This window comes from Apodemus sylvaticus, chromosome 1 (genome assembly GCF_947179515.1).
Source record: "Apodemus sylvaticus chromosome 1, mApoSyl1.1, whole genome shotgun sequence".
Classification (NCBI taxonomy): domain Eukaryota; kingdom Metazoa; phylum Chordata; class Mammalia; order Rodentia; family Muridae; genus Apodemus; species Apodemus sylvaticus.
In genome coordinates, this window is record NC_067472.1 from 105,964,599 (window position 1) to 105,981,354 (window position 16,756).

The window sequence follows — 16,756 nt, forward strand, 5'->3', positions numbered from 1 at the left end:
CAGTGAGAGCTGATGGGGAAGAAATCGTGTAGTGGGCCTACCGAAAGAAGTGGGTGGGAACAGGCTGGAAACAGAGCCATTTTGGCCAGAAAATGACAAGACTATAAGTTAAAGACACCTGGGCTGGGAGCGTGAGGACCTGTGGAGATGGTTCTGTGAATAAAATGTGGGAACTAAGAGCTGTTTTGAAAGGCGGAAGGCATTAGGTTTGTGCACGGAGGATGCAGATAGCCAAGGATATATGATAAATTCAGTAACTCTGAACTGCAGATATTAGTGTGGGCTTTCATGAGGAAGAAAGAGGAGACCAGGGAATCAGAGGAGACTGAGAAAAGAAAAGGCACAAGCTTACAAGAATATGTACATTTAACTAACGAACGCGGAAATAATCTGACAAGCAGGGTTTTGTGTATAAGTGAGAAATAAAGTATGCTTTTGCCCCAGTCAAGAGAGGAGCTTCATAAAGGGATGTGGCGAGAGAGAGGATGAGATGAGAGCTGGTCAGGTTGTTATTGCAACAACCACTCAAGACTTTTGGTCATGATAGGCCTCATTTTAACCACAACAAGCTATCATGGTCCCGAGGAGAAAGCCCTTACCAAATGAAGTACTTGGATAAGTTTCTGGATAGCTCACATTTATAGCTCACTTTATAAAGCTCAGGGTCGCTCAGAATTTCCAAATAAATTCTTTCAGTTTGCCGTCTTTCTGGATTCAGTGCTGGAAACTGCAAAAACTGGAGGGCGGGCTGAAGACCGGATATATAAAGAATAATCATTAACTATTAATGAGCAGTCTCCTCCTGCTAAGCTAGAGGCTCTAGAAAAATATCCCCAGGCCGACTAGGTCCCCGCCTCCTCATGAATATGCAGATAGCTGTCCGCCGAGCACTGCCCCGCCCTCCACTCCTCTCCCACCGCAACGGACTCTCCCTTCAAACGGGAAACAAGATGGCGGCGGCAGGTCCGAGCACTCGGGCTTCTTCCGCGGCGGCCGCGGCAGCTCTGAGTCGGCGGGGCCGGCGGGGCCGCTGTCACGAGATGGCGGCAGGGAAAGCCGGGGTTCCGGGCCCGGCCTCTAGCCCCGCGTTGTTAGTGTTGCGGCCAGCGCCACGGCCGGAGGAGTCGGGCTGCACCGGGTGCCTGGAGACTCCGGGGGAAGTGGCGGCCCTGCCGTGCAGCCACTTGCTGTGCCGAGGCTGCGCCTCTCGCGTGGCGGGCCCGGGCTGCCGTCGCTGCCGTCCCCGCGGCTCGGGCTGGGCCCGCCGTCGGGCCCGCGACGACGGCCAGGCCGCCGCGGAGCTGATGGGCGAGCGCGCCCGTCGTGGACAGCCGGAGCGCTGCCGCCCGCGCCGGGACGGGGGCGCGGCTGCCTCGGGGCCCAGGCCGGAGCCCGAGCCGCTCGCGGAGCCAGGTGGAGCCTCCCTTCGTCCCTTTGGGGTTCAGCCAGGCCCAGCCACCGGGTCTGGCCTGGTGAGCGGGGTGGAGGGTCCCGGGCTCTACTGGAGCGGGTGTGCAGAGTTCTCCTGGGGTCGCGACCGGGTTCTGCCCTGGCGCTGTATGTGTTGGTGAATGTTGAACTTTGGAGAGAACTGCGGGCGTGTTGAATTTGGAGGGGCAGTGAGGGGACCCCGTGACTTGCGTAAGTCAGAAGTTTGGAAGGAAACAATTCTTGGAACAAGTTAGGGGCATGTTGAAGTTGGTGCGTGGAGGGGGAGGGGCCCTGGAGGATCCCAGGAGCGCTTGTTTCAGTGCTGGGCGGAGGGCTTGGGGTCGCATTCTTGGAAGGATTGTCTTCCAGGGCTGGAGAGGATGAGGTGTGGGGTATCCCAGGCTCAGGGGGAGCTTTGCAGACTTGAGAGCAGAGTGGGTTTTGAGGATGAGCTCGTGTGTGAAGTTCTCATGCAATCTTGAAAAAAGTAAATGCGTAGCGCAGGACTTGACACATAGTGAGGATGAGATAAATGCCATCTCTATTGGTGATAATACTGATCATAAACGTCAGTAGTGCTTGATGAAAAAAGCCGGTGAGATTTAAGTGTTGGGGACGAAGATTGGTTGGCTGGGGGCTGTTTTCTGTCTTTCTATGTAAGTTTTGTCAATGATGCTAGCAATTTAAAGGTCTGTAGTAAGACTCTTGGCCTGAACTCCTTTTCTTTCTCACCATCACTTGTTGGTGCTGAAGTCTGAGATAGAAACACGAGCGAGACCTAGGCTTTTTTGGTGCAAGCCTAGGCAACATACCTACAGCTGAGATGTTCAAGAACCGTAAATCAGGAAAAGCCATTTGCTAGCCTTTTTATGTTAGGAATTCTGCCTTAGTTGTTTTCAGCAGAAGGAAGGCATTGCTTTGTGTGTATGAAAGTGCAGTTCCTAGAAACCACAGGGTCCAGAATGCATCTGTTTTTGGTTCAAGCAGAGACACCTGCCAAAGACACCTTGCTTTTCAGTCTAAGGGCTGAGATGCTCTGCATTTTACTTTCTGCGTTTCTTGTTATTCCTTCTAGAAACATCACAATGCTCTTGGTTGTACCTTTATTTCTCTTTTATAGGCGAGACTGAGGCCCAAAGAGATTAACTTGTCTAATGATGAAAGTATAATTCCATCTGATTTTATCAATTTAGCTTGCTTTAATTTCTGAGATTGTAAATATAAGCAATCTCTCTGGTCTCCCTACTAACTACATTGACTGTATGGTCAAATAAAATAGCAGTTTCTCTTTCTATATCTCTTGGAGCTGTTATGAAACATCCACCTTGAAATTTGAACTATGGAAGAAGGCATTGCTTATTGATTTGTGTAAACTTTTTCCCATTAAAGAAATTTGTTTTCATAAAGGATAGGCTTTTAGTGATTAAGGACATTTACCTAAAATAAGAGTTCATAGGATTTGCTGTTACTTAGTATCTTTCAGTTATATATGAAAGGTATTTTTGCTAAATTTACTTTTTAGATCATTAAGTATATGCAATCATATGTTTATCCAGCTAAATAATTTTAGAAGAATAATCATGGTGATGCAAACTTGGGATCTCAGTATTTGGGAAGTGGACTCAGGAGGGTCAAGAGTTCAAGGTTATTGGCTAAGTGCGAAGCCATTTAAAAACAAAACTTAAAAAAAAAGGAATTGCTGAATAGGGCTTGGAAACTGTCTTCTAGCATTGGTATTTACTGACGTTATATCCAATATATTTTAAGTAAAAGCTTAACAACTGGAGGCAGCAGGAGGTCACAGACAGTGCCAGCCTGACAGCCCGAGTCAGTCCCAGGGCTCCCGCAGTGAAGGGAGAGAACTGACTGAAAAGTTGTCCTTTGACCTCCACATGTGTGCAGTGGCATGTGCACTTATCTCCCAAAATAAATAAATAAAAATGTAATAAATTTTTTCGAGAGTGATGGGGCAAGCCTATAATGCCACTGTTTGGGAGGTAGAGACTAGAGAATAAGTTCAAGATCCTTGAGTACTTAATAAAATCCAGGCCAGTCTGGCCTACAGGAGGCTCTGTCTCAGCAGAACAAAACCAAGCTCAACAACCTGTATCACTCAGGAGTTGAGGAAAATGGGAGAAAGTATTCAGCGAATGTGTTTTCTTCTCATTTCTGGGGTCCCCTGTGTTTTATTTACTCTTTCACAGTTTGTGGATCTGCATGAAATCTGTATCAAAATAAAATACATATTTGCTATGTATATACAGTGTTGTGTATGTATGTGTGTGTGTGCATGTGTTACATGGGTACACAGAGGACAGAACGATGTCAGATACCTTCCTCTCCTCCTGTGGTTCCCAACCTTCCTAGTGCTTTCAATCTTTAATCAATTCCCTCATGTAGTGGTGATTCCCAACCATAAAGTTACTTTTGTTGCTACTTCATAACTGTATTTTGCTACTGTTATGAATTATAATGTAAATATTTGTTTTTTCTGATGATCTTAGGTGACCCCTGTGTAAAGGTTGTTCAATCTGCAAAGGGGTTGGGACTCAGAGGTTGAAAACTACTGCTTTATGGTTTACTGCTTTGAGATGAGGTCTCTGACAGAACTGGAAGCACTTCATTTTGCTACATTGACTGGTCAGCAAGTTCTCACAGTCCTCCTCCAGTCCCTCAATGCTGAAGTGACAGACACCTGTAACTGCACCTGACTTTTTATATAGGGATTTGAACTTAGGTCATCCTTGCAGGTCAAGCACTCTTACCCACTGAGCCATCATCTCCCTAGCCTGTAAGTTCCTCTTTTTCTGTTTAATAATACATGCACACTAGTACAGAAAATATCTTTAGGATTTTTATAACTGTATGGAATTTTATTGAATGGGTATAACATTATTTAACCATCTATTGGTGAACATTTAAGTGGAATCTTTTTTTTTAAAGAGATTTATTTTATTTATATGAGTACACTGTTGCTGTGTTCAAACACACCAGAAGAGGGCATTGGATCCCATTACAGATGGTTGTGTGCCACCACATGGTTGCTGGGAATTGAACTCAGGACCTCAGGAATAGCAGTCAGTGCTCTTAACCACTGAGTCATCTCTCCAGCCCCCTTTAAGTGGAATGTTATATTTTGCTATTATATTTTTTAAACTTAAAAAAATATATATGTATGAGTGTTTTGCCTATGTGAGTCATGTGTGTGTATACACACACACACACACACACACACACACACACATGCTAGAAGTGCCTGTTGCCTAAAGTGGCCAGAAGAGGGTGTTAGATTCCCTGGACTTGGTGGTGTCATAAATTTTTGGGAACTGGCAGGTGGGTGCTGGGAACTGAACTTGGGTCCTCTGGAAGAGCAGCTAGTGCTCGTAAGCATTGAGTCATCTCTCTAGACCCATAATTTTTAAAAAAGTTGTTTTGTAACTGTATGCATTTCCATGGACAAGTCACCCACAGCTTGAACAGATTTTCAAAGGGTCTGCTAAAGAAAAGAAGAGGTTGAGGACTGTCTGAGTCTGGGTCCTTATTGCTGCACAGAGAAAAGTGAAGTGGAGGCAAGAACTACTAGTTACAAGTGAGTGAGGTAGTGGATAAACACAAGCTAAAAGAGGGACTGTGTAAAAACACAAAACTCAGACTCCAGACAGGGAAAGGCTCATGTTGACTTTGTTTTGACTTTTGATAAGATCTGACAGAAGCGTCCAGCTAGCCTGAACTATTCCCCTGCTTCAGTTATCTGAGTGCAGAGCCTGCAGGTGTGAGCCTCTGCTGTCCTGGCTCACCATGGCTGTCAGTGGAGGAGGCTGAAGTATTTGCATTGTGATTTCTGAGAGTAGAAACCACAGCAGCAGGAGGTCATTTGTAGGAACCCTCGCAAGTGTACCTCTTGGTGGATTCTTACAGTACAGTCATGCCAGCTACTGAGGGAAGGGTTGGCCTGCTGGGTGAGACTGGAAATGAAATTGTCTCAGGTGCAGTGCTGTTTAAGTGCTTTGTTTGCTTATTTATTTGAGGCCAGGTTGTGTTCTGTTGCAGAGGCTGCTTTTGAACTCCTGCAGTCCTGTGCTCCTCTCACTTCACCCCTGCGTGTGTGCTGCAACTCCTGCTGTGCTTTTCTGTTTTGAGACAGGACCTTGCTGTGGAGCTAAGGCAGGCAGGAAGCTTGGGGCCTTCCACACTTAGTCTCCGGAGTGTGGGATTGAGGCATGAGCCACCATGCACAATTTATTTATTTTTTAAAAAGGTTTCAAAATACAATGTCTTTTTTAGGGTTGTCTATGAAAAGAAAAAGTATAGTTTGTGCTTGTTGAAAATTTCGATTGTGTTTTTGACATTTTTGTGGCTTGAAATTTATTTGAGACAGGGTATCAGTGTGTATCCCAGACTGGTCTCAGACTCACAGTAACCCCTTAGCCTTCCTGGTATGCTGGATTACGGGCATGCATCACCACACCTGGTTTATTAGTTTTGTTGATCTGTGAAACCCTGTGTAAAGGCTACAGCAGTGATCATGTCAAGACTGGCTCCAAGCTGAACTTCACATTCTTTGAGACTATTCAGGTCCTTGTCTGTGTGGTACTAAGTTTTGGTATTGTCTTGGACAGTATACAGGGTTTATAATGAATAGCTACATTTTGTTAAGCATTTTTCATATCAGCGAACAAAATATTATAAAACTCTCATGCAATTTATATTCTAGATATAAATGCATTCTAATGTGTTGATTTTAAAAATGTGTACTACACAGGTGTGAATAGTTTTAAAACTATACATAATAATACTTAAGTCATATCGAACATGATTAAAGAATTTTGATTTAAAGCCAAAAGAGCTTCTCAATTATACTGTCTTTGATCTTGAAAATGGAACTTTTTAGCTTTTAGAATAACTTGTTTTCCTTCCACTATAGGTAATGATTAAGGTAACAAGCTGACAACGGCTGAGAGCAATTCAAGTTGGCATACTTTTTTTTTGTTTTTTTGTCTTAAAAGCAAATTTCAAAAATTTAGTAGATAAAAGGGTTCATGCTGTCTCATTTACCCTTCCTCTTTATCTCACAGTCTCCCCACACAAACATCCCTGTTCACACTTCCTGCTCACTTATGATTAACACATATTTTAAGCATTTGTTTTCTGTGAGAAGCAAATAGGCCTGGGCCTGCTAAGTGTGTAGCCTACGTTGCTTTTAGGACTAGTACATAATGAAATTGTGTGATTGTATAGAGGACGGGGAGTTCTCTGTCTGTAAGGACTTGTTTCCGAATGTATGAGTCACTCATCTCTTCCTCCTTAGTGACAGAATGAGCATATCCTCTTGTGTTGCGCTAAGGCAGACACCATGTGCCTCACACGTATGTGTTTTACAAAACTCATGTTGATATTGCGTCACCATCTATTTACCACTGAAGGGATTGCTGAGCTCTTCGGATTCAAACTGAACAGCAGGAATGCAGGTGCGTCTGCGTCCTTCCTCATACATCTGCTCCCTGACACCCAGTTGATTTAGAAGAGTTGCCTACCTTGAGTGGCAACTCATATGTGACTTGACTTGAGAATATGGTAATCCATTTTAGTCACATTTTATATGAATAATGCCATGAATATTTGGCTCCTATTAGTTAGGACACAGTGTCCAGAAGAGGGTGGAAGGTTGGAACAGACTTGTTCAAGGGCGATAGTGGACTTTGTGTCCACTAGTGTCAAAGGATTCCAAGGAGGAGCCTGCTTTCGCACTTCGGAGACTCTGATGGGGTCTGTTGCACGTGTTGGAAACCCCAATTGTCTTTGAAAGATGGTAGGCTGCACATAACCAGACAAATGGGGGTACAGAAGAGTGACATCACACATTCCTGAGGTTGCTGGGAGACAGTAGTGAGCAGGCATGGAGCTTTCTAAACTAAGCCCTTGTAGTAGCCCAAGGGACCCAGTGAGGCCTGAGTGAGTGAGAGGTCCTGTGTTCCTCCTCTGGGGCTGAGCTGAGCCATGTGCAAGAGGCAAAGACTTCTGCAGGGCTCAGGTTCTCCGAGGGCTGTATCCCGTGAAAGGATTAGCAAGCAAGCAAACAACTACCCTCTGTCACAGAGAGGACAAGAAAATCTTGTCTTGATTTGCCTGGGCATTTTGCAAAGTGGAAATTTAAAGAAAAAAAAAGCTTTCCTAAAAAAAAACCAAACCAAAAAACAAAGCAAAGTATATGTAGCTCACTCACATTTAAGATGTGAAAGATTTTTGGTTCAGATAACCTTATGGTAAGAAGTTAATATTAAAAAGTTATCTCCAAGCTAGTGAACTATGCACATCACATGGAGAAACTAAAGCAAGCCTTTCAGGAGCACTCTCCTACTGCAGATGGCCTAGGTTTCTTCCAGAAGGAAGAAGCCCAACTGTAGGTAAACTCAGTGGAAAATGACAGTCTGCACCAGCAGGGGTCCGCAGAAAGGAGCAGCTGCACACAGGAAAGGAGGGCTGATGTGTAGAGTGTCAGCGCAGAGGATAATTAACATGGCGCACCCCAGTGAATGGGCATGGTTCAGGACTAAAGGCACTTCAGAACTGAAGATCTTTTACACAAAATAAAGATATCCAGAATTGACCACCTCAGTGAGTGAACAAGACAGAAAATAATTTGTAGAACTAACTGTAATGTAAACATCTAGTCAGTGAGGTTGGAGGTCAGTAAGGCAAGCGGTGGTTTAAAGTGGCCTAGTAAGTGAGGAAACTCAGACACACAAGGACGAAGAAAATAGGGAAGAGAACTGAAGAGATTGGTCAGGAAATTCCAATTGTCACCCAGGGAAAAGCAGAGAGAATGAAGGGGTGTAGAATATGAAGATGTGACGCTTGAGATGATTTCAGAATTAGTAAAAACCCCGAGTCTCTTAAGATTCATGAAGTCCAACAAGAATTGAAAACACCCAGGGACCCCCATAACTAAACACATTGTGGAGAAACAATAGAGCATCAAAGACACTCTCCCTACCCTCCCCCTTGCTGGGGATTGAACCCAGTTTCTAAGTAAGAAAACCAAGTGGCTCAGGAAAGTTAGAAAAATAATAGCAGGTCAAATCCAAAGGAGGTACAAGATCGGAAAGAATGGAGACATTCTTATGAGAGGTACCGGTCTTACCTGTAAGACTGAAGGAATACAGTTCAGCCTTTCCTGTAGTGCGTATCTGCCTTAGGGGAACTACAGGTACTCATCCTCACACAGTTCATCTCCAACTGCAGAACTGGAAACAGTGAACAGTTTCCTTGAGATAAATTAAGGGTCATTTCTGTAATTGTTACTACAAGGAATGAGCAAAGTCCCTGTATATCATCATGAATAGATCTTGAAAAACTGTGTAGTAGAAAGTTACAAAAGTCTCTAGCTAATGCCATTTATGCAAATAAAAAGGTGCACAAAGATCGGCTTGTTTGAGTGGGCAGAGGACTGAGAGCTAAAAGGAGACGCCAGCAAGATGAACCATTCTTTCTAGCAGTTAGCAGTAAGAGAAAGGAAGCAGGGAGGGAGCAAAGCAGGCTTGATTCAGGGCTCAGGGTGCCTTTGGAGAGTCCCCACTCTAGGGATTTTGATAGAACTGGAGAGCCTAATTGACAGAGCCCATGTTTCCCCATTGCTGCATACTGCAGGAATGCCAAGCTGTCCGTTTGTTTTGAATTGTTGCTGGTTTCCAGTAGCTGGCAGAAAGGAGTTAATGGTTAAGGAAGGTCAGGGCCAGGCCACCTAGTAAATTAGCACTGACTGTGTGCACCTGTGCCAAGAATTGTTTTGAATGTTTCCACTTAATTCCTACTTAAACCTAACCACTCCCTCCCTCCCTCCCTCCCTCCTTCCTTCCCTCCCTCCCTGTTTGTCTGTCTGTCTGTCTCTCTTTCCCCACCCCTCTTTGTGTGTGTACCCATGCACATGTGTGCACCTGCATTAATAGAAGCTAGAGGACAGCCTCCGGTATCATTCCTTAGACTCTATCCAGCGGGGGAGGGGGGTCGGGGTGGGGGGGTCGGGGGTGGGGGGTGTCTTTTGTTTTATTCATTACTATGGGTTGGCTGGCCAGAAATCTCCAGGGATCATCCTGTCTCCACCTCCCAGTGCTGGTATTGCAAACACATGCCACCTTTTAACGTAGGTTCAGGTGATCAATGCTCACATGACAAGCGCTTCGCTACTGAGCTAGCTTCTTTGCCCACTTTTTGTTCATTTTAGCGCTGGATATGGAAAATGACCCTAAATTGTTAAGCTGTTGTATTGTGTGATTATTGGCATCTAAACATGAAGTTATTTCTTTTCTCCCTCAGAATATTATCTTTTAGTTTGTCTATGAGTAATACACATAAATATGTTTATTTCCTATACTAGTTTTTTTGTGTGTTTCAGTTTTCTGGTCCATAAAGAGTAAACATCACAAGCTGTACTGAGTTGCTTTAAGATTTAGGTAGGAATTATGTATGTAAGCACTCAGTACGGTGCCCAACATGTAAGCACTCAGTCAATGTCAGTTTGCTAGGTTCCTGACCCTGGATCAAACTGCCTCAGGTCCATGTGGTATAGCTTAGTCCTCTGAGTTCGTAGCCTGCTTTAAATTCTCTACTCCTCTCCCTTTATTCCCTCTTTGTCAAAACACAAATAACACAAAGAACAGCTAGCATCAGAGTGTTTTCTTCTCTCTGCATAAATGGGGATAGTAATGGCAGTAGCCCCTGGGTAGCATTGCAAGGGTTACATGAGATATTCAACATAATGCTTAGCAGTGACATTTAAACAGCAAAACCACTTTGAAAAGGGGAATAGAATCCTTCCTGTGTTTGTGGGATTCTGGGAAGAACGAGTGGTCTCTGTGTCAGGCTCTTTCTTGGGCTCTTTTTCTTCTGTTTATTTTGTCCTAGTTCAGTATGTTATTTTTTATCTTTTTTATTTTCTAATGAGAGATGGGGGGGGGTTCTGGGAGTAATAGGGGGAGGAAAAACCATAATCAGGATACATTATATAAGGGAAAAAATCTATTTGCAATAGAAGGGGGGGGGAGGAACAGAATAGATATTAACATAGTGAGTGATTTATTTATGTTGTACACATGAATTTGACATGATCTGAGGAATGAGGTAAAATGTTTCTTACTGTGAATTGTGTTTTTAAAAGTTTGAAAGTTACTGGCTAGCAGTCCATAGTACATTTTTATTTCCAATAGATATCTACCATAAAACTCTGTGTGTGTGTGTTTGGAAATCTGGTGCACAGATTTTTTCACATTTGCTAGAGAAAAATGATTATATTTTGCAATTTATAGGAAGCTTTTGGTGACTAGATCTGACCTAACACGCTGATATCAGGACTGAGTGTGGGGAGGGTGGCCTGATGTTTGTGGTTGTGCACCACCTGGCACACAGCAGGTTCTTAAGTGTTCCTGGGATGAATGGGATAACTGTCTTTATTAGAGCGTCAATTCAGAATTTCTCTACACCACCCTAAGAGAGTCATAGACAGGCTTGTCTGTTTTGTTGAATTTCTTAAGCAGCCATCAGACTTATTATGTTTTTTATGTTTATCCACATTTATAGCTTCATTATAATGTTTAGGTTGATGTAAGATGCTAGTTGCCTACTGAAAGCTCCCTTTGAAAGGAGAGAGAAGGATATTCTGCAAATGTCCCCTCAGGCCACAGTTTCCTAGTTCAGCTTAGTAGGCTCAGCAGCATTCTTATGTATTTACACCTTTCCTGAGATCAGAAGGATTGTAAAATGAATATGTGATTAGTTATATCTTCTCCTCACTACTAAAGTGTAACTTTTTTTGCACACTGAAAAGTATTCTGGAAAGTATTGAAAAGTAGTGGAGCTGAATGAACTCTGCCTCAAAGGCCTGACGTAGCTGAGGTTTTGGGCAAGCTTCATCAACTCTGCACTTCAATTTCATTTGTAAATTTGAATAATGCTTACACTGGAGTGTGTGTGGATTAGATAAGATGTTCCGTGTTAAAGCACAGAGCAAGCAAACACCCGATGTTAGCTTTTCTTCATTGTTTGTTAGTGAACTCATTGATTATTGTGCCAAGCACACAGCTAATTATTAGGGACACAGAGATTAGTAAATCACTAGCTTCTGTGAAGAAAGTTGGGAAACTTGTGACAGTAAGTGTGCAGATGGGTGTGTAGAGAGCAAAGCCTGGTCTGCAGACACTTAAGTCGCTTGCATTCAGTCCAGGAGACTTGAACACTACAAACACAGTGGAGAAAGTGACGCCTTTGTGGGCATTGCTTGCATTTCAGAGATAAGCAGAGTTAATGGGGTACGTTTTTGTCAGACTCTTTGTTGCTGTTCTAGTCAGCACCGACAAGTTGACACAGACTAGAATTATCTGAGAGGAAAATGTTGATGGAGGAACTGCCCAGATCAGATGGGTCTGTGGGCATTCTGTGGGGGTTATTTGGTAATTGGTTGATACAGGAGGGCCTGGTTTACTGGGGATGGCACCGTCCCTAGGCAGGAGCTCTGGACTGTGTTAGAAAGATAGCCAAGCACGAGCCTGGGCCGGAGCCAGAGCAGGCGTGCTGGCAGAGCTCATGATTTCTGTTCCAGAGTCTTATCCCGACTTCCTCAGAGACTATGGCCTGGAAACATAAGCCAAATAACCGCTCCACCCCCACCCCCATCCCCCAGGTTAATTTGGTCAGGGTGTTTTATCACAGCAACAGCAAGGAAACCAGAGCTTGTATAAATAGTATTTGACTTGTGTGCACATTTGAGCACCCAAGTGTTTTGAATCTCAGAGTCTGAGATATTTCTACTACACCACAATTTTACATACACAATTTTTCTATCCTGTAGTGTGTGAAACTTAGTAACTTTGGGAGAAAAGGGTTTATTTGACTTACACTTCCATATTATTGTTCATCATCAAAGGAAGTTAGGACAGGAACTCAAACAGGGAAGGAAACTGGAGGAAGGACGCCATGGAGGGGTGCTGCTTACTGCTTTGCTCTTCATGGCTTGCTTTCTTAGAGAACACAGGACCACCAGCCTAGGGATAGCACCCCCACAATGGGCTGGGCTCTCTCTCCTCTCGGTCACTAATTAGGAAGAAGCTTTACAGCTGGATCTTCTGGAGGCATCTTCTCTATTGAGGCTCCCTTCTTTCAGATGTCTTTGACTTGTATCAAGTTGTCATAAACCTAGCCAGCATAGCCATCATCATAAACCTAGCCAGCATAGCCATCTGTATAGTTTTAATAGCTGAATAACAGTACATTGTCTGGCTGTACAGAATTAGCCTGAGCACTTGCTCAGTGTTTAGCATTGAGGTAATTTCTGGTTTTCATTTTGTAGTGAATATATTCTTTTAACTTTTGTGTACTTGCCCCCCATCTCTTTTTCTGTGTGCGTGCGTGCGTGCGTGTGTGTGTGTGTGTGTGTGTGTGTGTGTGTGTGAGGGGGGAGGGGAGAGGGAGAGGAAGGGGGAGGAGAGAGGGAGAAGAAGAGGGGAGTGTGTTGGATCACAGCATGACTGAAGTAAGGAGAACTTGAGCTGGCTTTTCCTTCTGCCATGGTCACTGGAGGTCAAACTCAGGAGGTCAGGATTGATGACTAGCCAGCGTCTTTGCCAAGCTATCCTGTGGGCCCTGAAAATAGTTTGACATGGAAGTGTTTCTGTTCTAGAAAAAATTCTTAGATAACATTTGTAGAAATTAAATTATTATACCTGAAGTTACAAACATCATGTAAGTTCTCAGTATGTGAGCTGTGAAAGTTTGATTTGATTAATGATTTACCAGGGAATGGTTTAAAAATAAACTGTGACATTGAGTATAATGGTAATTAGAGGAATTCAGACTTGTCCATTGCTAGGTAGTCAGTGTACTTGATTCTAAAATTTACTAGCTTTTAAGAAAAAATTCTAAAAGCTTTATTTGATGTACATGAGTGTTTTGTGCACATGCAGTATATTATGTGTGCATTGTGTATACGTAGTGCCTGTGGAGGTCAGAAGAGGACAACAGCTACCTGGAGCTTGAGTTACAGGCAGTGCGAGCTGCCCTGTGAGTGCTGGGAAGCAATCCCATGTCCTCTGCAGGAACCACAGTGCTGTCAGTGTTCTTAGCTCTGAACGTTGTCTCTGCCCTCCTTTCCCAGGTGAGCACTCTTGGTGTAGCCTGCTGTGATTGTTCCGGGTGTGAGGAGTGAGCTTGCAGGTGTGCTATGTTAATAGAGTTGACACTTAGTGCGCTCTCTCAGAAGGAGCTAACCCGAGAAGAGTAAATGATTACATATTTATGTTCTCCGTGGCACTGGGGATTGACCCCAGTGCCTCACATGTATTATGTAAGTGCTCTAACTCTGAGCTCCATCACCCCCAAGAGGAGAGGATCATATTAGTTTGGGTTAGCACACATTTATGGTTTTCTCTTATTTCTCTTCATGCTGCAGAGGGTGTGCTTTATTTAACATTAGATGTTCTTCTTTTGGAGGTCTGGCTATGGGGGCCAGTACCTGTCATCTCAGCCCTCAGAGAGAGCCTGATGCTGGAGCACCATGTGTCTGGGGTACATGAGATTGCATTTGACAGTTTCTTTTGCAGCTTGGTGGATAGGCCCAACTCAGCTTCGTCTTCTGTTGCTGTCCAGTGTCCACTGAATCTCACTGTGCACTCATGTAGCTTGCGAGTGGCTTTCTTGGCTTTGCCAGTATGTTTTTTTGATCGCTGCCATAACTCATCCCTTCCAGGGACCCTGGCCTTTCTTTATTATTGTCAGTTCCTGTTGGTTCTCTCTTCTCCCTTAGATTTATTCGTGTGTCTGCGTCTGCCATTACTTCATCTCATAACTTGAAAAAAATCGTTGGGTCTCACTTGTGCTTTTATCATGAATTTGTGTTTTACTTACAGTGCTTATGAAGTAGGAGGATTTTAAATTCTTCTGGGTCCAGTGGAACAGATTGTAGCAGACAAAGACTCCCGCTGAGAATAACTAGAAGAGCCTTAGTTTTTTTAAAAAAAAAAAAATCCACATGAGAGCACTGTAAGGTTGCCAAGGCAGCCAGAGCTCAGACGTGGTTTCCTGGTGAGGGGAGGAAACAGCTAGTAAGAAGCAGAGTCAGATGTGCTCTCCGTGTGGGCCTGAGGAGATAAAACGTGTAGCTCAGGGTGCCAGGCAGCCAGACCTGAGAGGCCAGGACCCTAAGGAGGAATATTTCCCCGCCTACTGTCCCTTGGAGCATCTGCTGGTTAACGTGGGTGGGGGGAAGGCCGGAAGCCTCGCAGAAGCCTTTGAGAAACAGGCGGTCTCTTAGCTTTCCTTCCGTGTAGAGGAAGAAAATGTCCAGGAGCTTCTGAGGAAGACAGGCGTGGTGAATGCCCAGGTTCCCCATTGGACCCCTGTGTGGTGTGCATGCACAGTCAAGTTTACAATCTGGAAACCGCAGGCAGTTGTGAGTCTGTGCATGTGCTCTTTAGGTTGTGGGGTGATTTACTTTCATTCTGACTGGTGTTAGGGAACAGAGTGAGCCTCAGTGGGGAGATGATGTCATCCAGAGCTGCTGCTTTTTAGGCACAGTGCATGGCATCTTACCCACAATCACCAGGCCAATTTGGAAGCTAGGATAAAACACATATTATAGGAGCAACTGTTAGAGAAGTGGTGTCTAACTTAGATAGTGGTTTGTTTAGTCTGAGTTTGAAGGTCATTCAGATTATAGTCTTCGGTGTTGTGAGAGATCTGCAGGGAACATTCTTTACATAGGTCTTTGCCCATGTAAGCTACAGTATCCTATGCATGCTACCTCCGTCTCTGTGAGTTCTGTGTGCACTGCTCATGCTGACTTAGAGGGCATTGCTTTCTTGGTGTCTTCTATCCCCTCTGGCTTACACTCATTCTGTCTCTTCCCAGGGTTCCCTGAGCCCTGAGGAGGGATTGGATGGTGACATCCTGTCTAGGGTTGAGTGTTCCAAGCTCTCTTATTTTCTGCATAATGTCTGGCCATGGTCTCTATTTGTTTCCATTTGCTGCAGGAAGGAGCCTTTTTGCTGATGGCTGAGCAAGAGAGTAGTGTTTGATTTTACCCTAGGTCCTGGGCTATCAACTCTGAGGTTCCTTTGGTCATCCAAGCAGAATTGGGTGTGGGCTCCATCTGGTGGAGTGGGCCTTCTGTCAGATCAGATATGGTTGGTTACTCCTACGAGCTTTGTGCCACCACTGACCTAGTATATTTTGAGGGAAGGACACTATTGTAGATCAGAAGGTTTGTGGCTGCTTTGGAGCTTACGTTGCTCTTTTGGTTGCATGCAGCTCATTTGCTGTAAGAAAGATGCTAGAACAGAGGGGCGAATGTTCTAGGTGGGCGCGCTCAGCTTTTCCATGGTCAGTGTTGTGTGGGTGTTATCTTTAACACTGGAGCCTTACTATCAGTTTAGGGAGAGCAACCTGTAATTTTAGCAACAACCTGGGTTCTTTGGGGTTCATATGGGACCAACACTTTGGCCAACAACTCAATTAGATATAATCCAGTCTGATATTGGAAGCTTTGTTTGCTGACAAGAGATGACCAGCTAGGTGTCTGTCTTCTCCATTATTTAGCAGTTTTATTTAGATTACCTTCATATGTGTGTGTATTTTAAGAAGTTCCTACTGTTAGGTTTTAATACTGCTCCAGGGCCTGCTGTACCAGTTGGTACAGCCAAAAGGGAAAGTAGACAATGCCTCCTTCCTCCAGTTGATAACCACTTGCAAATGTGAAATTTTACTTTTCTCAAAGGGAGTATCATGGGGGAGACAAACTATTCTTAAAGACTGCATATCCAGCAGTAGATCACCAACAGGAAGTGAACTCAGCAACATTTTTGCAGGATCCTTGTCTTATAATGTCATGTGAGGAATCTTTTTATTTTAATTTAATTTTTTGAAAATGTATTTTATTGGTTTGTGTGTGTGTGTGTGTGTGCCTCCCTTCCCACAGACAGTTTCTCTGTGTAGTCTTAGATGTCCTGGAACTTACTCTGTAGACCAGGCTGGCCCCAAACTCAGAGATCCTCCTGTCTCTGCCTTCTCCAAGTGCTAAGATTAAAGTCATGTGCCACCACTGCTTGGTTTAATTATGTATGTATGTATGTATATGTATATTCTCTCTTTTTATCCTATAGATCCTTTGTGTATATATTATGGATTTCAATTTAGTGTTTTTATGGGATTCCTGACTGTGTATGAGTAGGTCTCTGTTTTCAGCAACTTCTCTTGGGCTTTTCCCCTCCTGTTTGTTTGTCCAATTCTGATGTTTTTGTTTTACGTTTTTATTATCCCATAGAATCTTGTTTGTTTTCTAATA

At 43.9% G+C, this 16,756-nt stretch overlaps 1 protein-coding gene across 2 annotated transcripts in view; it reads left to right on the forward strand.

Moving 5' to 3' along the window:
• Positions 1-912: 912 nt before the first annotated feature.
• The window catches only part of Rnf169 (ring finger protein 169), a 52,299-nt gene continuing 36,455 nt past the window's right edge, over positions 913-16,756 (forward strand). The window contains exon 1 of one of the 2 annotated variants that reach the window (XM_052157735.1): positions 913-1,413. In XM_052157735.1, coding sequence (XP_052013695.1) covers positions 951-1,413 — 463 coding nt within the window. In that variant the 5' untranslated portion in view covers positions 913-950. The remainder of the gene's footprint in view (positions 1,414-16,756) is intronic. The other variant, XM_052157745.1, reaches the window with a different exon arrangement.